A 24414-nucleotide genomic window follows, 5' to 3' on the forward strand; every position below is an offset into this window, starting at 1 on the left:
AAGCAGTGTCAGCTTCTTTTGTAGACCAGAGATGAGTCATAAATAACATATTTATCACAGTAGCAATCATCTGAAGTTAGAAAACTATGGAGAGGCACGAATCTAGTTAAATCACAGTGAATCACTGGAACACCACCAGCCATCTGCTACGATGTCCTTAAAGGAAATCTTCATGGAAATGTCTAAAAACTGTTGAAGCATACTGAAAAGCAGAGACCAGTTATACCTATAAAAGGTTTTTCAGCAGAAGCCATTCCAATATACCATAGCCTATCCAGGTTTGCAATTATTTAACAAGATCATGGCTTTTCCTTTTCCCATGGACCCCCACCTATCCACTATTGTGAACCAAGTTTTGGTGGTCATATCAGATACCCAGTGAGTTTAGGACCTGTAGCTATATCCATTACATATGTATTAATGTCTTAGAATCATTCAAGGGCTGACTTCCGCCCACTAGCTTTTGCCTGTTAGTTCCGGGGCCATTGAGGACTTCCACAACTCAGGTCATGACAAGAACAGTACTTCATATGTGGTTTCAGCCATTATGGTCTGTATTTTAGGCCCCTTTCACACAAAAGTTCTGATCGGGTCCACCTTTCTGTTTTTCAGACAGACCCAATCAGAACCACTATTCTCGTCTATGAAGCGGCAAGGGTTACACCCACCTACACCCAATTCAATCGGATCTGCCAAAAACTGACGGGTGGGGATCTATTCCCCTTCTGTCCAATGGATCGGATGGCAGACGGGTGAAAATGGACAGGTGGTCCGTTTACATCCTACCGCCTATAGAGGAGAGCGGGCTGTGTCTATGTCCGCTCTACAAAGCAGAGTGGACACAGACCTGTCAATTGCCTGCTCAGCAGGGATCAATGGACAGATCCCCTGCTGAGCAAGCGGATTGCAGGCGGATTTCATCCTATGCGAAAGGGGTCTTATTTCTGTATCCATATACAGTATTTCTGAACAGATATACATAAGGGAAAAAAAAATTTCAAGATATAAAGCTTTTCTTGCTCAACAACATGGCACAGTATCAGAGATGACTGCACATCTGGAGCATACCTCCCAAAGTTCCAAGCTGGGAAGTTAGGACACTTTGTAGCACAGAAAATATAGGCAAAGGACACACTCCAGCCACACCCCTGATTACATGACCAAAATAAATAAAAGCGTAAAAAAATGGTAACTTAAACCCACAGGGTTTTTTACTTTGCCTACTGTTAAAACTAACCAATGCAAAAATCTATACAACAATTGAAAAAGTTAGTGCAATATAAAAAAAAACAAACAAAAAAAAAAACTTTGGCTGTAAAACAGCATATTTATTTATACAGATCTCTAAATCTAAAAAAGGGACACTTGAGGAGGAACGAGGGACAAAACAGAGATAGTCCATCCAAATGAGGGACAGTAAGAAGTTAAGCAAAACGGTTGTTGAGGAAGCCTTTTAACGAGTAGCATTGGCTCAAGTGTTGTTCCTTATCAGACTCTCCCAACATCCAAGCAGAACAGACAGGCATTATCTCCTCCTCTGTACTTGGCTTTCAACAACCTTCAGATGGATCAATTATGGATCCACAAAATGAATATACAAGGTGTGTCTATTAAATAATGAGACTGTGATCCCACCTAGTAAACAAAGCAGTCAGAACTGGTTATAACCGCATGCGTGGTGACCTTGAAAATATTTGAACCTGCATGACAAACACTCTATGACGTTCAGTTGATTGTGAGTCGCCATTTAGTTTGGTTGTGTTTTCTGTAGTGTACCGAAAAAAAAGTTTAAAAGTTGAACGTGTCAATTTGAAATTTTTAGTAAAATTGCACAAAACACCAACAGAATGTTTTCAAAAGCTTACTACAGCTTATGGGAATGATGGCCTGCCTCGTGCACATGCGTTTGAGTGGCACAAAAGATTCAGAGAGGGACGTGAGAATGTTGAAGATGATGAACGCCCTGGAAGACCTTGCACTTCAAGAACCGAAGAAAATGTAGAAATAAAAATCAGTCAGATTGTTCGAAAAGCCCGCCGACTCAGTGTTCGACTGATAGCTGAATCCGTGAACATTGACAAAGACACCGCATGGAAAATTTTGCACGAGGATCTTAACATGGCGAACCTTTGTGCAAAGATGGTCCCAAGGGTTCTCACACCAGAGCAAAAAAGAACGGCCGCAACGGTGGGAAAATGGTTTCATTTTTCACCAGGACAATGCGACTGCTCACACAGCACTTTCTGTGAAGCAAGCACATTACTACACCTTTAACATCCTCCGTATTTAGCACCATGCGGCTTTTATCTTTTCCCAAAAGTTAAATCAGTGCTTGAAGGGACACGTTTTGAGTCAGTTGATGTTGTAAAGAAGAAAACGGCAGATGTGTTGAAACAGCTGACAGAAATTTATTTTCTCCATGCCTTCGACCAGTGGAAAACAAAACTGCAGCAATGTATTAGTGCAAATGGGGAATATATTGAAGGGGACAAACATTAAATTTGTAATACATATAAATAAAGGTGAGTTATTTAATCAGTCTCGTTATTTAATAGACACACCTTATACAGTATTTGTCTCTGGATCATTAGGAAATTTCTAGAGTTCCTAAAACGTGGTCTGCTGTTTACTGTGACACAACACACACATCCTATTTCATTACACTTTCATACCGAAACCCCACATAAGCTCACCAAGTATGAAAATACAAGAACAGATGTAAATGCAAGCAATTTCTCACTGGACACCTGCCAAAACATTTTATATGGTCTAAAGCGATTGTCAACTCATAAGCTAAAGGGGGCCTCAAATGCAGCCCCTGACATCACCAAAGGGCCGCATGTGATGTTCAGTAAATGTAATACTTGAAATGACTGTTGTAAACCACAGACCTAATAGAGGAAATGAGGGTCAGAGAGTGTGGACATGTTACAGTTTTGGCTGGGGTTATGCTGCAGAAGACAATATGAAACTGAGCACATGTGACATGAGGCTAGTAGAAATCAATGTTATTGCTGATGTCCGAGGGCCACACATCTTATACAAAAGGGCCAGATTGGGTAAAGGTTTTTGGTTTAAAAGGTTCCTTGTGTGGAGGTTTCCTTCGTGCTGGTGAAAGTTAATTAAATCCTCTGACACATAATATATGTGTAGTTATATGCTGTAGATAACATATTTCTGTGATTTTACATATAAATCTTGGCATAAATCTTTTTCAAAAAAGCATCTGGGCTTACTAAATGACAAACCACCCTCTCAGGGGGACTGGGTGAATGACAATCAGCCCAAACAACTAGATGTTGAAATTGTACCAAGATGGGGGGGAGATGGGCGGAGCCTAGTGGAGCAGACATGCATTGTTAGAGCTCCGCACCGCTGAGGAGAGAAGAGAAGGACAAAGCGGAGCCTGCAGGCTCAAAAGGTATCCATTTGAACCTTTTTGCCCCAGGGAACAAACTGTGAAAGTTTGGGCAGGAAATATGGTACTGGGAGGAAACCATGGCAGAAATAAAAATCACCTCACAAAGAGCTCACAGGCACTCACTGCAACTAAAGCAGCTCCAGTCACCTCACAAGATACAGCATCAGGGCGCTCTCACAGACAGAAAATGTCACAGCAAGACTCTCCATTTGAGTCAGATACAGAACAAATCCTCTCACAAACTTCTCCACAAGCCTCCTCAGCATCCCCAGTAATATTATTACAATTTGAAAAGATGCTTCATAAGGCTTTAAAACAAACCTCAGACCAAATAACAAAAAGCCTAACCAAAGAAATAAGAGAGCTGGGAAACCGCAACGCAGCCCTAGAAATAAAAATGGATGAAATTGAAATTACAACCCAAGTAAATATAACAGAATTGGAACAATTAAAAGAAGAAATTTTAATACTTCAAACTAAGCTCGAAGATTACAAAAATAGAGCCAGACGTTCAAACTTGCGCATAAGGGGAATACCTGAAACTGTGACAGACCTGCAATCTACTATTACTGCTCTATTACAAGAATTAAAGCCAGATATCCCTATTGAACGTTTAGAACTGGACAGAGTACACAGAGCCCTCACAGCCAAAAAGAAAGATGGACCCCCACGTGATATAATCACAAAATTTCATTATTACAGAACGAAAGAACAAATACTAATTGCTGCAAGAGAAAAAAAGGAACTTAATTTTCAAGGACACAATTATCAAATTTTTGCTGACCTATCCCAACTTACTATTACTAAAAGACGATCCATGAAACCCCAACTAAAGGAACTGCAACGCCACAACATTATGGATCAATGGGGCTTCCCCTTTTCAGTCAGATTTAACTACCAAGGTACAATTTACAGAAGCAGATCAGCAGATGAACTACAACAAACCCTTTTAAAATTAAATCTGACAGAACCCACAAGCAGCAACTCTCCCACACGCAGAAGAATGGCATCATCTTCACCTTCAGGCAGCACCCAGAAAATTTCAGAACAAAATGGGAATCATCATTCTCACAAAAGAGGCCGTTATGCCACATCATCCATGGACCAAGAAGATTCAATGGACTGACATCCTAATTCCTGATATCTCTTCATTTATTATACTAAGAGATGGTTCTCTATAAAAAAAACCTGTATTTATAACTGAATGTAACTGCATTCTGATAGTCACACACTGTGTGGGATCATGTTACATTCCAGTTATATTTCTTATTACTTCTGATTCATATAGCCTTAGAATATATAAGTGAAATAAGGAAATTCTTGTTTAGTTATATATTATCAGGTAATAACAATAGATTTATTACTTTTTAGGACAAATATGTTCAATAATCCAGAAGTAATGGAAGCTTTTTCTTTCTTTTCTTAAAACAAATATATTATTACCTAACTAGTTCCTAGAATTATGTTTTTGTTTATTCTAATCCGAAGCAATACAACCTCAATTTTATGAGTTAACATATCTAAACAGTTACATATGAATAAAATATGTAATTGTTTACTCTAAAAGGGTTAAAATCCCAAAATAATTCAAACTATCTTCATCAATACCAAAGTTATTAACAGTACCTTTCTAACTGAATTATTTAGCCTAGGGCAAGACTAACTATATACAACCACCCTGGAATAAATAATTTCAACAAAAATTATATTCTGCACTCCAATTAATGAAACATCATTTTGATGTCTTTTGACATAGCACTTCTCTCCTGTAAGCGGAAGATCCGTGTACCCCCATTAGCCCTCCTCATTCTCCCAACCATATTATGTGGGAGTGTGACGAAGGCACTTATTCCCCTGAGAGAGATATTTATTCTCTTTCATGGGTAAATTGTGATTACTTGCAAAAAATAATTTATACAATGTATCGTCTAATCTCATATGTTTTTTGTTTACTCTTTACTCCAGAATTCACTGGTTTCTTTTCTATCTTTTCATCTCTTCAGTCCACACAGGTTGATCTGCACAGTCAGCTCTGCATAACAAAAAGTAAGTCAAAACTATTTGATCTGTTGCCATGGCACCACTGAATATACTTTCCCTGAATGTTCAGGGAATAAATGTCCCTCAAAAAAGGACCAAAGCCTTCTGTACTTTCCATAACAAAAAGGCTCACATAGTATGCCTCCAAGAAACACACTTCACCAAAGATTCTACTACAAAATATATTTCTCCTTTTTATCAACAAATTTACACGGCTTCTGCCTGTACCAAGCAAAGGGGAACTCTAATTGCATTTCACCGATCCACACCATTCACCTTATCAGAAATTAAAGACCCAGAAGGTAGATACCTGATACTCATGGGTTATATAATGGATACAGCAATCACGGTGATTTCCTACTACGCTCCTAGCAAACAACCTACACCATTCCTCTCACATATATTACAAGTGATTAATACACACAAAATAGGAACAGTGATAATGTGTGGGGATTCGAACCAGGTCCTCCTCCCATTTCTAGATAAATCACCTTTTACACCATCCAAAATAACCTCTAGATTACCTTTTTCTCAACTTCTTTCCAAATACAATCTGGTATATTCGTGGAGAGAAAGTAACCCAATGAAAAAGAAATTCACTTATTTCTCGCACCCTCATCAAACCTTCACCAGAATAGATCATATTTTTCTAACAATAGGAATGATACCAGAAATTATTGCATCAGATATAATTCCGATTCCGTGGTCTGACCATAATGCAGTATACACTACTATAGCCTCAGCCATACCAAAAGCGCATGACCCAATGTGGTACTTACCGGACATAATGCTCAAACACCCACTACATCAGATGGCCATTGAACAAGCTTTAAAGGAATACATATCAATTAATAATACAACAGACATCTTCCCAATAACACTATGGGAAGCTCATAAGCCTGTCTTGCGTGGTACAATACAAAGACAAATGGCACTATTTAAACGGGAACGCAAAAATCTAGCAAAAAAACTAGAACTCAATTTTAATGCAGCCTACATATCATTCCAAGATAATCCATCTCAGAGTACAAAATCTCATCTGGAAAAATCTAGATTGGAATCTATTTCTCACTGAGTCCGTTGATAAATCCCTCAAACGCTCCAAACACAATTTCTACATGAATACAAACAAACCAGGTACATATTTGGCTCGGGCATTAAATTCAACTAACAAATCTTTCAAACCAATACGTTTGAAATTATCAAAAAATGTTTATACTTGTAATCCAGTTAAAATAGTCCATAAATTTCACTCACATCTCGCAACTTTATACAAGACAAACAATGAATTTAATCCTACAGAGGCTGAATCCTTCTTCTCAAAAATAACCTTACCTGAGTTATCTCAGAATCAAAAAAGCAGTTTGGATGAGCCTATAACTATAGATGAAGTTGCTAACGCCATAAAAGACCTAAAACTTAACAAAAGACCAGGCCCAGACGGCTACTCGGCTTTATACTATAAAACATTCTCAGAAATACTCTCTCCCATTCTCACTGAAACTTTTAACAAACTTCTAGATGGACATTCTTTTGGGCAAGAAACACTAATGGCAACTGTTTGTATGATCCCAAAACCCCTTTCTGATGATACTTCCTGTGTGAATTATCGGCCTATCTCTCTGTTAAACCTTGATATTAAATTATTAGCAAAAATAATAGCAAAACGCCTCAATAGCATTATAGGAAAATTAATACATAGAGATCAAGTAGGCTTCATGCCAAATAGACAGGCAGGCGATAATATACGCAGGGCAGTGTTATTGGCACATATTGCTAAAAAACGGAAAATCCCTTTATGTTTTCTATCTCTCGATGTTAAGAGGGCATTTGACACAATATCCTGGCAATATATGCAATATTCATTACAAAAATGGGATTTTGGACCCCACTTTTTAACATGGATCAAAGCATTATATAATAAACCCAAAGCCTATATAAAATATGCTGGATACAAATCTGATACCTTTAATATCGAAAGAGGTACCCGACAGGGTTGCCCATTATCTCCCTTATTATTTGCCCTTATACTCGAACCCATGGCCCAATACATCAGAACAAACCAAACTATAACTGGCATTGAAGTAGGAGGTATTACACACAAATTATGTATATTTGCAGACGATATATTACTTTTTCTATCATCACCACAGGTCTCTGGTCCTAACTTAATACCAGCTCTTGATGGATTTTCAGCCCTATCTGGCCTTATGATTAATCCTAAGAAATGCCTAGTGCTTAATATTTCACTCACAAACATGGAATTGATCCCGGCTAGGGCTGCACTCTCATTCACATGGGCAGAAAAATCAATCCCATATCTTGGAATTCATTTAACAGCATCTCATTCTGACTTATTCTCAACCAACTATCCTCCTGTATTAAGACAGATCACAAATCTAATAAAACAATGGTCGCAACTTCATTTATCCTGGATAGGGAAGATTAATGCAATCAAAATGACTATTCTACCCAAATTGCTTTATCTATTCAGAGTCCTCCCTATTCCAATTCCTTCCTATTTTTTGAGAATAGTACAAAAAAGAGCAACTTCGTTTATATGGGGCTCTTCTAAACCACGTATACCTATACACACACTACATCTTCCCAAAAATAAAGGAGGCCTGGGATACCCTAATTTTACTAACTACTACAGAGCAGCACATTTGGCCAGTCTGTCCAAATACCATGCAAAACAGGAAATCCCATTATGGGTATTTATAGAGGCTTCAGAAAATGACCCTCTATTAATATCAAACTTATTATGGCTTGATCCTAAAGACCGCTTTAAAATTCATAATCCCATAACTAAACACTTCTTATCTCTCTGGGATAAACTAAAAACCAAATATCAGTTACAATCTCCACACAATCCTCTCCTTTCTTTTATCAGAAATCCGGCCTTTTATCCGGCATGGATCTACCCAAATTCTTTTAAAGCTTGGACAACATCAGGCATTCAGACACTAAATGACTTCATAGCATCTAAATCATTCCTTTCATTCCCATCACTTAGAGAAAAATATGATCTACCAAACTCTGAGATATTTAGATATCTCCAAATCAAAAATTTCTATACACCATTCCTAAAGGGGGATACACCATTATCCCAATTATCCATTTTTGAATCAATCTGTACAAAAGATCCATTTGCTAAAGGTACAATTTCATCACTTTATAATCAATTATATGGAGTAGCAAATCTTAATAGACCCTCTTACGTTCAGAGGTGGGAGGAGGACCTGGGACGAACTTTAGAAGACACGGACTGGTCTAACATATGGCTCACATCTAAGTCATCTTCACCCAACATCTTAGCACTGGAGACAAATTATAAAGTCCTAACTCGCTGGTACCTTGTACCCGCTAGAGTGGCAAAATATTCACCTAATACCTCAGCTCTTTGTTTTCGAGGATGCCCAGAAATAGGCACATATTTACACATATGGTGGACATGCCCAGTAATCCAAACCTTCTGGAAGGAAGTCTTCGTGATTGCATCTAAAATATTTAAAAAAATAATACAATCAGATCCATATTTAACTTTACTTAATCTAAAACCGGAATGGTTAACACTCTCTCAATTCAAACTTATGATCCAACTAATAATGGCTGCAAAACAAACAGTGGCCAAGGCATGGAAATCTCCTACATTGGTACTAGCAGAAACAATTCACAGAATGAATAATACAATGTCCCATGCTAAGATGGTAGCCATCGATCAAAATCAAATTCCAAAATTTGAAAAACTTTGGCATCCTTGGATAAAACAACAGTTCCTGTCAAACTTCAATGACTCTGTCCTGTTGCCATGGTAACAGATTAAATGACTTACAGAGACACCCATTCTAAGGCTTCAAAGAGAACTAAAAAGAATAATAAACTGACGAGCGGGACAACCTTGTGGACCATACCTCTACCTTTCAACCCTTTTTCTTCTTTCTCTTTCCTTTTCTCCACCTTACGATTAAAGCTCATTATCAGAATTTATTTGACCTATATACACTCTACTTGTAAACAATATGTATAGTAGGTATAAATCATTTAAACACCTACAAAAGTAACTAAGGAAATGATATATATCTTTAATTTAGGTTTACGTGAACCCAATGTTTAATATTTGAAATTTCATGATATTTACCTATATAAACCCTACTGTAAAACAATGAGCTTACTTTATAGATCCTTGTAAACTTACTTTATGTATCTTTATAACATTGTATACTCAATAAACTTCTTTTGACAAGGAAAAAGTTTGTATACATGTGTAAACCATGGATATCATAGGTATCAGGGTTAACTCCTAATGTTGTTATTGTTACAGACACTTCAGTCTATTTTGTTTGTCCATAATTAGTTGTCTTTTGTAGACCTTGTGGCTTGGTATTGTAACTCTATACATTTACATGTAGCTGTATCTACAGCACCATTATATTATTGTACTCTGCTCTTACACCTTGTCTATTTGTTCTCATTCTATGAAAACTTCAATAAAAATGTATTGAAATTAAAAAAATACACACTTGATGTTCAATAAAGATTAGAAGCTGTAAAACAGTTTTTGATATTAACAATGTAATTTGAATTGCTCTTCAAAAGCCATTTGGTTAAGTGACTGGCACAGCACCAATCAGGGCTGGCCAGACACACACTGTACAGCCATGGCCAAAAGTTTTGAGAATTACACAAATAACATTTTCACAAAGTCTGCTGCCTCGGTTTTTATAATGGAAATTTGAATATACTCCAGAATTGCAAATTCCCTCTCTGCCATGAAAATGGACTTAATCCCATAAAAACCATTTCCACTGCATTTGTGAAGAAGGCTTCAGGGCGCCCAAGAAAGTCCAGCAAGTGCCAGGACCATCTCCTACAGTTGATTCAGCTGCAGGATCGGGGCACCACCAGTGCAGAGCTTGCTCAGGAATGGCAGCAGGCAGGTGTGAGTGCATCTGCATGCACAGTGAAGGTGAAGACTTTTGGAGGATTGCCTGGTGTCAAGAAGGGCAGCAAAGAAGCCACTTTTCTCAAAGAAAAACATCAGGGACAGACTGATATTCTGCAAAAAGTACAGGGATTGGACTGCTGAGGAGTGGGGTAAAGTAATTTTCTCTGATGAATCCCCTTTCCAAATGTTTGGGGCATCCGAAAAAAAAAACTTGTCCAGAGAAGAAAAGGTGAGCCCTACCATCAGTCCTGTGTCATGCCAACAGTAAAGCATCCCGAGACCATTCATGTGTGGGGTTGCTTCTCAGCCAAGGGAGTGGGCTCACTCGTAATTTTGCCTAAGAACACAGCCATGAATAAAGAATTACAAAAACATCCTCCAAGAGCAACTTTTCCCAACCATACAAGAACAGTTTGGAGATGAACAAAGGCTTTTCCAGCATGATGAAGCACCTTGCCATAATGCAAAAGTGATAACCAAGTGTCTTTGGGAACAAAACATTACAATTTTGGGTCCATGGCCAGGAAACTTCCCAGACCTTAATCTCATTGAGAACAGCGGGTGAACAGAAAAAACCCACAAATTCTGACAAACTCCAAGCATTGATTATACAAGAATGGGCTGTCATCAGTCAGGATGTGGCCCAGAATACGATTGACAGTATAACAGGGCTAATTGCAGAGGTCTTGAAAAAGAAGGGTCAACACCACAAATACTGATTTTGCATAAACGTAACCACTTGCCGACCAGCCGCCGCAGTTGTACAGTGGCAAAATGGCACGGCTTGGCGAAACAACGTTATGTGCCGCTGGAGGCGCGCCCCTCCCCCGAGCCGATGCGAGTGCCCGGCGGTCACGATCACCCCTGGGCTCCCGCGATCGCCGCTGAGACATGGAGAACCGGGATCTGTGTGTGTAAACACACAGTTTCCGGTTCTCTGAGGGGAGAACAGATTGTCTGTTCATACAGAGTATAAACAGCGATCCGTTATCTCCCCTACACAGTCCCCTCCCCCTTCAGTTAGAATCACCTCCTAGGGAACACAATTAACCCCTTGACTGCCCCCTAGTGTTAACCCCTTCCCTGCCAGTGACATTTTTACAGCAATCAATGCATTTTTATAGCACTGATCGCTGCATAAATGCCAATGGTCCCAAAAATGTGTCAAAATTGTCCGATGTGTCCGCCATAATGTCGCAGTCCCGATAAAAATCGCAGATCGCCGCCATTACTAGTAAAAAAAAATATTGATAATAAAAATGCCATAAAACTATCCCCTGTTTTGTAGACGCTATAACTTTTGGGGAAACCAGTCAATATACGCTGATTGCGATTTTTTTATACCAAAAATATGCAGAAAAATACATATCGGCCTAAAATGAGGAAAAAAAATTTTTTTTATATATTTCTGGGGGATATTTTTTATAGCAAAAAGTAAAAAATATTGCGTTTTCTTAAAAATTGTCGCTTTTTTTGTTTATAGCGCAAAAAATAAAAACGGCAGAGGTGATCAAATACCACCAAAAGAAAGCTCTACCCTGTTTCCCCGAAAATAAGACCTAGCGTGATTGTCGGTGATGGCTGCAATATAAGCCCTACCCCCCAAATAAGCCCTAGTTAAAGTCCTTGTAGGTCTTATTTTCAGGGAAGGGCTTATTTTTGGGGAAACAGGATAGGGCTTATTTGGCGGGTAGGGCTTATATTGCAGCCATAACTGACAATTACGCTAGGTCTTATTTTCGGGAAAACAGGGTATTTGTGGGAAAAAAACAACATCAATTTTGTTTGGGTGCAACGTAGCACGACCACGCAATTGTCAGTTAAAGCGACACAGTGCCGAATCACAAAAAGTGCTCTGGTCAGGAAGGGGGTAAAATCTTCGGGGGTGAAGCGGTTAATGTAATTGTCAATAAAAACCCTTGACACTTATGAAATACTTTAAATTATACTTCAGTATATCATAGTAACATCTGACAAAAAAGACCTAAAAACACTAAAGCAGCAGACTTTGTGAAAATTAATATTTCTGTCATTCTCAAAACTTTTGGCCACGGCTATAAAAAGCATACATCAGGAGAGTAATAGAAGAGCCCCCACCCCCCCCCCCCCACCCCTCCCAAAAGAATCTTTCCCTGCAAATGGCAAACAGGGATAGATCATGTGACCACACAACAGCGCTGCAGGAATAAGGTACCTGGAAGAATTAAAATACAAAATACTGTGGCACGTTATATATGATTTAGGTTATAGAAATTTGGCAATTAACACTTCTCCGTTTAGTATCACTTTAATCCTTTCGCTGCCAGGCCATGTGCTCCATTTTTACACTCAGGTGGCCAGGCCATTTTTGAAATTTTTCCATTGCTTTTTTATATTTCCCTACAGCTTTTAGTTTGTTAAAGACCCCCGCCCCCAACCACATTTATTTCTGAAAGCACGTGACCAGTAGAATACTAATAAGGTGCTACTGATTTTAAGGGCACATATTTGCGCAAATGTTTATCAAAATATTTTCATAAAAAATACACTAATATCATTATTAGCAGATAAAAACATGGTACAATTTACAAAATTCCTACTAAATATAAAAGCTTAACCTGTATTGAGTTAATAAATAACAAATATTTGTAATTTTTAAATTACACCTTTTTGCAAAATGGTGAAAACTGAAAGTACGCAAAAATGTAAATAACCACATTTCTCTAAAAATCTGAAGGTTTTCATTGTTCACTTACAGGTCTGAAAAGCATAGAACCAGTAGGTTAAAAAGAAGGTGCTACTGATTTTTAAGGCCCCAAAATATTGGCGCAAATGTTTATCAAAACAATATATTTGCTAAAAATTCTCTAAAATAATTTTTAGCAGATATAAACACGGCAAATTTTTAAAAATTCCTGCTAAATTCCTACTAAATATAAAAGCTTAACCTGTATTGCGTAATTAACAAATATTTGTAGATTTTAAATCGTGCCTTTTTGAGAAATGGTGAAAATTGGACGTATGCAAAATTTTCTTAGAAAATCGTGAGGTTTTCTTTTTTCACTTACAGCTTTCAGAATTTGTAAAAGACCCCCCAAACCATACATTTTTCTGAAAGTACATGACCAGTAGAATAAAAAGAAGGTGCTACTGATTTTTAAGACAGTGAGATATTTGCAAAAATGTTTATCAAAACAATATTTTCACAAAAAATACACTAAAATCATTAATAGTGGATTCATACATGGCAAAAATTACAAAATTCCTGCTAAATTCCTAGTAAATATAAAAGTTAAAATTATATTGAGTTAATAGCAAATATTTGTATGTTTTAAATTGTACTTTTTTGTGAAATGGTGAAAACTGAAGGTACGCAAAACTAAATAAAAACAATTTACTCTAAAAATTTGGAGGTTACCATTTTTCACTTACAGCTTTCAGAATTTGAAAAGACCCCTCAAACTAGACATTTATTGAAAGCACATGACCTGTAGGATAAAAAAAAGTGCTACAGATTTTTAAGTATTTTCACTAAAAATACACCAAAATCATTAATAGTGCACATAAACACAACATAACTTAACAACATAACAAAATTCCTGCTAAATTGCTACTAAAGCATCGTTCACATGTGGCATACTAAAGTGTACGCCCATGGAGGGCCATGTTTACCCACACAGGGATGCACAGGTGTTCCGTGCATCCCTGTACAGCCAGTCCCATTTACGGCAATTGGGATGCAATGGCTGCACAGGCATAGCTTCTGTTCCTAATCTGACATCCGTGAGGGTATGGGTGCAGGACCCCGAACGCAGACAGTGTGAGCTCAGGGACATAGTGTCGGAACTCCAGTTATTACCGTTACCACGAGATTAGAAGAAGGAGCCCATCACACAGGCCATGGCCTAACCTGGCTTAGAATAGGGTATAGTGTGTATGGTTTGTGTCTGTAAGGCTGCACCCTCCTAACGCCCTGGTACTGCACCCTCCTACATACAACCGAATACAACGTCAGAAGTGACGTAATGTGTTATAAAATTGCATAGTCCGTTCTTATTTTCCAGGTCGTTGTTGTCCACTGCCTACTTTACATAAATGGAGTGACAGAGAACGTAGCGAGATCGGTCTGTAGGAACCTGAGGTGATAAACTGGGCACTGATGCACGCGCTGGTTCTCACTTAACCATGATACACACGAACGGAATCCCCCCCACTGTGTAATAACTATATTACCAATTGTACATGCAGACATACATAGATGTAAAATCGGGAGCAATGGCTCTGTTCGTGCAGTTTCTACACCCCAATTAACATTAATGAGACTGCCTGCACAGAGATGCACGGAACACCTGTGCATCCCTGTAAAGGTACGCTGTGAATGCACTGTGAACAAGGCCTTGGGCCCCTTTCACACAAGCACACTGATCGAGTCTGCCTGTCTGTTTTTCAGATGGGCCCAATCGGACCACCCTTTGTTCTCTATGGAGAAGCTGATGTAAATGAACATGTGTCCGTTTACACCCGCCTGCATCCGATCCGCTAAAAACAGACGGATGGGGATCTCATTCCCCATCCAACTAGTAGATCGGATGGTATCCAATGGAAATGGACAGGCGGTCCGTTTCCATCCGACCGCCCCATAGAGAACAGTGGGTTGTGTCCGTGTCTGCTTTGCATGAGCGGAGTGGTCAAGGACCTGTCATTCGCCTGCTTAGCAGGTGGATCTGCTTGACAGAGTCCACTCCATGTGAAGGGCCACTTACCAGGCGTGGCTGGTCCATTAGGGGCGCCGCCTCCCTGCAGAGTGCTGGACTCATACGTTTGTATGAGTTTCTTTTTTCAAGCTTGAAAAAGGTTGGGCTCGGGGCACAGAGCATTGAACCCCAAACCCACCCACTTGTGACAATAGCGAATTAATATTTGCTATTGTCTTCCGGCTTCTCCTCCTGGCCAATCAGGCTGGACGGGAGAAGCTGCAGAAGCTGTGGAGGGGTGAGTGCAGTGGGGGGGGACCATCACCATGGAGAGGCTGAGTGTGGGCGGACCTGGGGGGGTCCTTACTAGGTTTGTTTTTTTGTTTTGTTTTTTACTTTTTACATTTTTTCAGTTTTTTTTTTTGGGGGGAGTCTTTGGTGAGATATCAGAGGTCTAAAAAGACCCCCATATCTCTTTTTTTGAGACAAAGAAAGGGACTGAAGATGGTCCCTTTTCTCTGCAGCACTTTACTTGAATGAATAAGGAATCCTTATAGATACTTCTCATTCATAAAATGATAGTCTGATACATAGTAACACTCGTGGTTTACTATGTATCAGCTGTCAGTGTATATAGGAGCGATCGCTGCCCATTGTCCACTATACTACAGGGGGGGAGCTTAGTAAACACATGTTTACCAAGCCCCAACTTCACCCCCCCCCCCCCCCGTCGTGCTCACCAGCCTGACAGCTCGCCGGAGCTCAGTGCAGGCAGGAGCTGCAGGCGGCGGCAGTACGGGGGCTGACTGGTGGGGGGGACAAATCTGGATCAGCCCCATGCAGCACCTGAAGCCGGTGGGAGTGGAAGAGGAGGGATGCCAGCTAATGAGGGTAGCTGCGGGGATCCGGTTTGCGGGGGGCTTGGAAGAAGGTGGGTGAAGGGGATAGGAAAGGACAGTGGGGAGTAGTTTTAGGTGGAAGGGAGCGGCAGGAGGTTGAGAAGCAGGAAGCATGGAAGCGGCGGCAAGGGTGGGGGGGGGGGGGGGGCGGACACATTTGAGGTTAATAACTCTGATCAGTGGGTTGTAATCTGCTAAGAGTTATAGAATTGTTCAGCAGAGTCTGCTGAACAGTTCTGTTTATGGACATTGAAGTGACCATGAGCTTATAGGGGAGGGAGAAATGAAGTCTGTATGCCGTACAGACCTGGCCACCTGCAGGCACTTTTGTAGGTCCGTATGACATACGGACCTGGCAGTGAAAGTGTTAAAGGAACACATTACCAGGCACACTACATGAACTGACGCGAACTATAAAGGACCACAAGTGAACTCTGCCTGGGATCACATCTTCCAAGCTGTCCCAGGCACAGTATTCTTATCGGTTCCTAGACAGTGTTTGCAGCACACACACTACACAAACAAACTAGAGCAAGGGAGTAAAATGCTTTGAAACTGCCAGTGTGAGCACACCCTAAGGCCTCATACACACGGTTTGATTGTTGGACGACCGAGCGTCCAATTTTTGTCAAAAGCGCATGTGCAGGATTTTGTCTAGCATACCAACTATCCGAAAATTGTCGTTTGACAAACACAAACTTAGTGAGGTACTAAGAGTATAAAGAGGAAGTTAATTTGTCAAGCGCCACCCTTTGGGCTCCTTATGCCAATTTCGTGTTAGTAGAAGTTAGTAGAATTTTGGTGAGCGCTGATTTGCGATTTTCAGATCGTACAAAGCCAATGCCTTTTAAAATATGCTTGGCATAACTACATCAGTATCACCAGCAAAGCAGCTTCATCATTATCCCATTAAAGAAGATGAGAATGTGCACTGCATTTCGACATTTCATCAGCTGCCGCGTCACGCATGCTATTTCTAGATTATGAACGGTAGTTTACAAGACCGAACTCTTCAGGCTTGTTCCTCAATCCCGAGCATGCGTGTTTGTACTTTCGACTTTTGTGTGACGATTTCTGTACTGACCATCTGAAAATCAAATGTTGAGTTCACATCCGACAAAAATTTTATAGCCTGCACATCAAGCTATTGTCTGATGAAAAAGTCAAATCGGCTGTCGAAAGCACGGTACGAACGATCCGAAAATCCGCAAACAACTCGTCTTAAGACTTTTCCCTTCTGATTTTTGTACCGTGTGTACGAGGCTAAGGCTCCGTTCACATCTAAACGTCTTTGGGCATTTTTCAGCTTTAGCTCTAAAAACGCCCAACAAGACAAATCCCATTCATTTCAATGGCCCCTGCTCATATCTGACCATTGTGTCGCCTAAAGCAAAACGCCCTTCGCTCAATAAAAGTACATGAGCTTCTTATTTTGTCAGATTACAGGCGTTTTACTGCTTTTACATTGGTGACCTTTTTAACTTCAAAACGCCTGTACAAAAATGCTGCAAAAACACCCAAACCGCCTGTAAAATAGCAACGAGTAGATGTGAATAGAGCCTAAGCTGTAAGAAACTGAAACATTACTTTGTGCTTTGAGTAACTTAGAGAATGAATACCTTTATAATACAACTAGCTAGGGAAGTCTGTGAAGGTTTCATTTAAAGTTTTTTTTTTTACTGCTTAAGTATATATAAATAACTTAATGTACAGTATACAGTCTAGGCACGGGTGCACTTTAAGAACGTAAGCATTTTAAGAAAATAAAAGTGGTTTCTAAAACACCATGCTAAGGAATTATACAAATTATACAGAGCTTTGGGCACCAGAAAAAAAAAACCTATTTGACTGATGGTCCAAGAACTCTTCACATCAAAAAGTATTAGGCCCCTTTCACACTGGGGCGGTGGGGGCGTCAGCGGTAAAACAGCGCTATTTTTAGCGCTGTTTTACCGTCGTTTTTGCGGCTGTATTCGGCCACTAGCGGTGCGGTTTTAACCCCCGCTGGCGGCCGAAAAAGGGTTAAAACCGCTCGTACAGCGCGGCTATAGCCGCGGTATAGCCGCGCTGTCCCATTGACTTCAATGGGCAGGAGCGGTTTAGGAGCGGTGAACACACCGCTCCTTCACCGCTCCAAAGATGCGGCTCGCAGGACTTTTTTTACCGTCCTGCCAGCGCACCGCTTCAGTGTGAAAGCCCTCGGGCTTTCACACTGAACAAACAGCGGAGGCTGTTTAGGGGCGGTTTGCAGGCGGTATTTTTAGCTCAATAACGCCTGCAAACCACCCCAGTGTGAAAGGGGCCTTATACCTATACACTGCACTGAATAGAACTTCTTCATACTCCACCAAGCCTGACACCCTTGTCTGACATATTCCATTTGAAGGCAGTGAATTTCTTAAATTTGTCTACATTTATCATCTATATTGTTTTTATGCTCGCATGGGCTCTGGAAGCATCAGCTGTGCCCACAGGAAAAGTGGCATCACCCATGAAAAAAAACATACATACGGCATGCACACTTCTCTAGAGTTTCAAGATACTGGTATAATATCTTAGGATAGGCATTGGGGTTGATTTACTAAAACTGGAGAGTGCAAAATCTGGTGCAGCTCTGCATGGTAGCCAATCAGCTTCTAACGTCAGCTTGTTCAATTAAGCTTTGACAAAAAAAAAAAAACCCTGGCAGCCGATTGCATGCTATGCGGTGCTGCACCTGATTTTGCACCCTCCAGTTTTAGTAAATCGACCCCATTTTGTCTAAAATATGTCAGAAGGTTGGAGCTAGGCTTTAATTTGTTACAACCCAACAAATTACAACCTAATAAAAACATTTCTATGAAAGGCAGAGTGAAGCAAAAGTGAAGTTTTCCTTACCTCCAGAAATGGAAAGCATACAATGGGCTACAAGGACTGCAGGGGCTTGTTGGGGTTGGACTCAAGCTCCGAGGGGTGAGACTGCAAAGTTAAAATGTCACTAGCAGTGAGCAAAGCAATCAGAAGCAAATGAAGTGAATATAATACAAGCATGCTGCACAGATCCTAGTAAAGAGCTCAGGTTTCATAAATTATCAATAAATAACTTCTAAATTGACCTTTAATAGTAGTATTCTCTAGTCTCAATAGAGAAGGAAACATACCTTTCACATAGTGGGCACTCCATCCCTAACAGTAGGGGACAATAACCATGGAACATGCTGACACACATACAGCAAGAACCAGGACACAACTCATGTAAACACAGTTCGGTGCCATTACAGATATGATGTAGACATGTGAAGGATGGAAGCTCCTGGGGGACAGCTACTTCATCAGAAAGATACTTGTTTTGGAGCCAACAACTTATCTGAACATAGGACTGGACAATCCTCTTAATCAACCAACAGGACTAGACAATCCTCTTAATCAACCAACAGAACAGGCAAAGAAAATCCTAATTTTTAAACATACAATTATATGGTCTAACATTTTTTAAACATTGACTAAAATGAAATTGTAGTTACTACATTATCTTGTGTTTTTGGATTAATTTTAAACTGGGCTCAGAATATACCTAGGACACCTACACAGCATAAATTATAAGAAGGGATAATTACTCAATGGCATGAGGAAAAAATTTTTATCTTATAACTCTTATGGGTAAAAACTGAGCTAAACTTGATGTTGAATGGCTTCTGAGCTAGGCCAAGAAGATAGCAGCTGTGATGGAATGAAGAGGGGGCCATGGGCCTTGCATAGTTGTAGACAGTCAAACTAGGACATTTTGCAAGTATGCTGTGCATTATCGGAAATTGCTCCTGGAGAATGACTTTAGTTCTTTAGCTACTTTAAGTAAGAACCTTTATTTGTATTTTTTTCGAGACACAATATTGGATTTCTAACTTTAACAAAAAGCCAAAAGCCTGCACACTTACAATATTGCCAAGTGTACCAGTGACAAGTTTAATGATACCAAGGAGCAAAGTTTTGCCCTAAAGATTTAAGTAGGTCTCCAGAAGCAAACCGTCCTTCCAGGAAACATGAGATAAAACAAGACAGAGCAATGGTCACAAAGTCTTAGCAACAAGTATATGGATGAGAAAACAAACAGATGTGAAGCTTTGGTAGTTACAAAGTGCCATCATAGTTACATCAGTGCCATACTGTTATGCCCCGTACACACGAGCGGATTTTCCGTCGGAAAAAACTTGGATGGTTTTTCCAACGGAATTCCGCTCAAGCTTGGCTTGCATACACACGGTCACGCAAAAGTTGAACTTTCGACCGCCAAGAACGCGGTGACGTACAACACTACAACGAGCCGAGAAAATGAAGTTCAATGCTTCAGAGCATGGGTTGAATTGTTTCTGAGCATGCATAGGAATTTTGCGCATCGGAATTTGTACAGATGATCGTAATTTCCGATCGGAACTTTTTCTAACCGAAAAATAGAGACCCTGCTCTCAATGTTTTGCTGGTGGGAATTCCGCCAGCAAAAGTCCGATGGAGCATACACACGGTCGGAATTTCCAACCAAAAGCTCACATCTGACTTTTGCTGGGGGAATTTCCAATCGTGTGTACGGGGCATTAAAGTAACATGCACTTTTGTGCCACCATAGTGGCAACCCAGAGGCTCAACAGGTCTTTTGACACAACAGAAAAAGTGTTATTGCAGCATATTGTAAGTATTCTACATTGTCACCAGTAAGATGTGTATCTTTATTTTTATCTCTTTATTTTTAAGACATCTGATTCAATTCCCTACTTGTCCACTTTTGCCTGTAAAAATAACATTTTCTGTGACTTTTTTTCCCCAGTGTGATCTGCAAACTACGACGGTCGCCCCTTTGCCCTTTTTTGCAGAGCAAAGGATGGCTTGCCTTTTGCCCCCTTCAGTCCATCATGAATGCTGCTGCCAGACTCATCCATCTTACAAACCGCTCAGTGTCTGCTACCCCTCTCTGCCAATCCCTCCATTGGCTACCACTCGCCCAACAAATTAAATTCAAAATACTAACAATAAGTTACAAAGCCATTCACAACTCTGCCCCCAGCTACATCACTAACCTAGTCTCAAAATACCAACCTAATCGCCCTCTCCGTTCCTCCCAAGACCTCCTGCTCTCTAGCTCCCTCATCACCTCCTCCCATATCCGCCTCCAGGACTTCTCCCGAGCCTCGCCCATCCTCTGGAATTCCCTACCCCAATCTGTCAGACTGTCTCCAAATTTATCCACTTTTAGGCGATCCCTGAAAACTTTCCTCTTCAGAGAAGCCTATCCTGCCTCCATCTAACAACTGCACTATTTTCTCCATTAGCTCATCCCCCACAGCTATTACCCTTTTGTATAACTTGACCCTCCCTCCTAGATTGTAAGCTCTAATGAGCAGGGCCCTCTGATTCCTCCTGTATTGAATTATATTGTACTTGTACTGTCCTCCCTAATGTTGTAAAGCGCTGCGTAAACTGTTGGTGCTATATAAATCCTGTATAATAATAATAATAATAGTGTTGGTACACAGTTACCAAAGCAATGCATTCTGGGACTTTATATTATGCTTCAACAGGACATGTCATGTTGGAAAACTTGGAACTTCTCATCTTTGTCCTTCTTCCTTGAAAGCTTGATGAGTTACTGACCTAGAACAAGTATGTTCATATTACGGTACTTATCTTGACACTTCATTAGTTGTATGCTTGCTTTAGGTCAGTTGTATGTGAAGGAAGAACAAGGCTGATGGCTCCAATGCTTGCCCCTGCAAAGCCAAGTCAGCAATGGCATCCCCCATATTTCCATACTGACAGGTTCTCTTTAAACAGTTATAGCAAGGCAGAATCAGTTTGGCCCTTGACATACCATACAGTGGGGAAAAGAACTATTTGATCCCCTGCAGATTTTGTAGATTTGCCCTCTTACAAAGAAATGAAGGGTCTATAATTTTAATCATAGGTGTATTTTAAATGATAAAGACAGAATATCAACCAAAAAACAAAACAAAACACTTAATACAAATATTAAAAATTGAGTTGCAGTTCAGTGAGTAAAATAAATATTTGATCCCCAAGCAAAACATGACTTTGTACTTAGTGGAGAAACCCTTGTTGGCAAGCACAGAGGTAAGACATTTCTTGTAGCTGGTGACCAGGTTTACACACATCTCAGGAGGGATTTTGGTCCACTCTTTTTTTACAGATCTTCTCTAAATCCTTAAGGTTTCTTGGCTGTCGTCTGGCAAATCGAAGTTTCAGCTCCCTCCATAAATTTTATATAGGATTATGGTCTGGAGACTGGCTAGGCCACTCCATGACCTTAATGTGCTCCTTAAGCCATTCCCTGGCGGTATGTTTTGGGTCGTTGTCACGCCGAGTCATGTTTTGCTTTTGGAGATCAAATACTTATTTTACTCACTGAACTGCAACTTAGTTTATAGCATTTGTTTTATGTGTTTTTTCTGGATTTGTGGTTGATATTCTGTCTCTAAGATGTAAAATACACCTATGATAAAAATGATAGACCCTTCATTTCTCTGCAAGTGGGCAAACTAACAAAATCTGCAGGGGATAAAATAATTATTTTCCGCACTGTATCAGATAAGGCAAGGGGATCATCACAAATTACTGCAATCTAACAGTAGAGTTCATTTGAAAAAATAAGCTGGGAATATAGCTAAACAGAAGTGGAGATTTTTGCTTTTTTAAGGCCCCTTTCACATGGGGCAGACTCCGCTGATCCCGGCTGAGCAGGTGAATAGCTTTTCTGTGTCCACTCTGCATAAGAAACAACACAACCTGCTGTCCTTTAGGAGCAGTTGAACGTAAACGGACGGCCAACCGGTCCCCATTTGCCTGTTTTTAGCGGATAGGATCAGCTGTTGGTGGATGTGAATGGACACATGTCCACTGAAACCCGCCGTTCCATAAAGGGCAATGGATGGTCTGATTGTGAGGGTAATGGTGGTCCCAGCCTGAGAAACTGACAGGCGGACCCGAATGGTCCGCCCGTGTGAAAGGGGCCTAAGGCTAGCCTAGTAATTGTGCCTATTGTTGGGCTAATTTCATAACTGGAAAAAAGGTTCTACCAAAACTTTGTGTCAAAAAGATTAAGATGAAAAAACTCAGAGGGTTCTGTCTGGTGCAACCTGCTGCTCAGATAGAAAAAGGATAAAAGTGGATAAAAGATTGAAAAAGATAAAAGATGAAGATGAAATTATATGCTTATAACTTGACAAAAACAAAGAAATGGATGGGATTAGATCACATGAGATGACAACAACATTGACAAATTTCCTTTACAGACATCCTCACAAAGATATAATTGGTCCCCCCATAAGTATAACTATAAATGATGAAACACTGAGAAATATAACACAATCATTTCATAAACTTTGGGAATCCCCATTTATCAACAGGTATAGCAAAATAAATTTGCCCTATGACAACTAAATTATATTATATATGTTTTCTATAAAAACTTCAATGCTGGGTCACACAAGAAGCAGTCCAGTGCATTTTTATTCTGCATCTAAACCGCGTGGACAGTGTTTAACATGGATTCCAATGGCCCTAGTTTGCACCAGTGCAGTCAACAAAAGTAGAACATGTTGCATTTTTTTTCTGCATGGAACGCAGCAAATTGCATCGAAAAAATGCTCGTCTTTAACTGTCCTTAATTGAGATGAAGAAAAAAAAAGGGGGGGGGGGACACTGCAATGCATCAAAGATGCATGAAAAAAGGCGCATGCAGAAACGCATCTGGAACGAAGAAATTGTGGTGTGACCAGCCCTAAAAAACAAAAACAAAAAACTCCATCCAAAACTTTTTTTTAGTTTTGAACAGTGCGCGTGGGAGTTAAAACCCCTTTTTGTGTATGCATTTGGGGGGAGGGGTCAACAAGACAGGTAAGCAAAATCTCTCCAACAGGAGCACATTTTGGCCCCCACTGGAGCTGTATTGTCAGACAGGAAGATAGGTTAGTCCTTTCCAATTCCAACTAGGAATGCACCAATACCGAGTCTTTGCACGAGTACTCATATTCGTGCAAATGATCCCAATACCCAAAACCGATAACTTTGTTGTGCGATTTGAGCCCATACAAAACGAATGGGCCCAAATTGCACTGCAAATCATCGCATGAGATTTGAACAGGGATGTGGTGCAATTCCTGTCCAAATCGTATACGGATTTTCCAAACACTCCTGTGTGATCTGAGTATAGAAAGACAGGGAAGAGTCGTCTAAGAAGTGCAGCAATGGGCAAACAATTTATAAAAAAAATATTTATTTATCACAACGCACGTTAAAAGAACATAATATATGGCAAGTGACATGCTGCATCTGGGTGGCAGGTCACAGTGGCAAGTGATATGCTGCATCTGGGAGGCAGGGACAGGCTGCATCTGGGTGGTAAGTCACAGTGGCAAGTGATATGTTGCATCTGGGTGACAGGCTGCA

General features: G+C 40.2%; 1 protein-coding gene across 6 annotated transcripts in view; it reads right to left on the reverse strand.

Moving 5' to 3' along the window:
- MAST4 (microtubule associated serine/threonine kinase family member 4) overlaps window positions 1-24414 on the reverse strand; it is an 865092-nt gene that overhangs the window by 298872 nt on the left and 541806 nt on the right. Inside the window, exon 2 of one of the 6 annotated variants that reach the window (XM_073623376.1) lies at window positions 18859-18939. The exons of the other annotated variants lie outside the window; for them this stretch is intronic. Within the exon in view, the coding sequence (XP_073479477.1) occupies window positions 18859-18939 (81 nt within the window). The remainder of the gene's footprint in view (window positions 1-18858; window positions 18940-24414) is intronic. 6 annotated transcript variants of the gene reach the window in all.

Source organism: Aquarana catesbeiana, linkage group LG01 (genome assembly GCF_042186555.1).
Source record: "Aquarana catesbeiana isolate 2022-GZ linkage group LG01, ASM4218655v1, whole genome shotgun sequence".
NCBI lineage: Eukaryota > Metazoa > Chordata > Amphibia > Anura > Ranidae > Aquarana > Aquarana catesbeiana.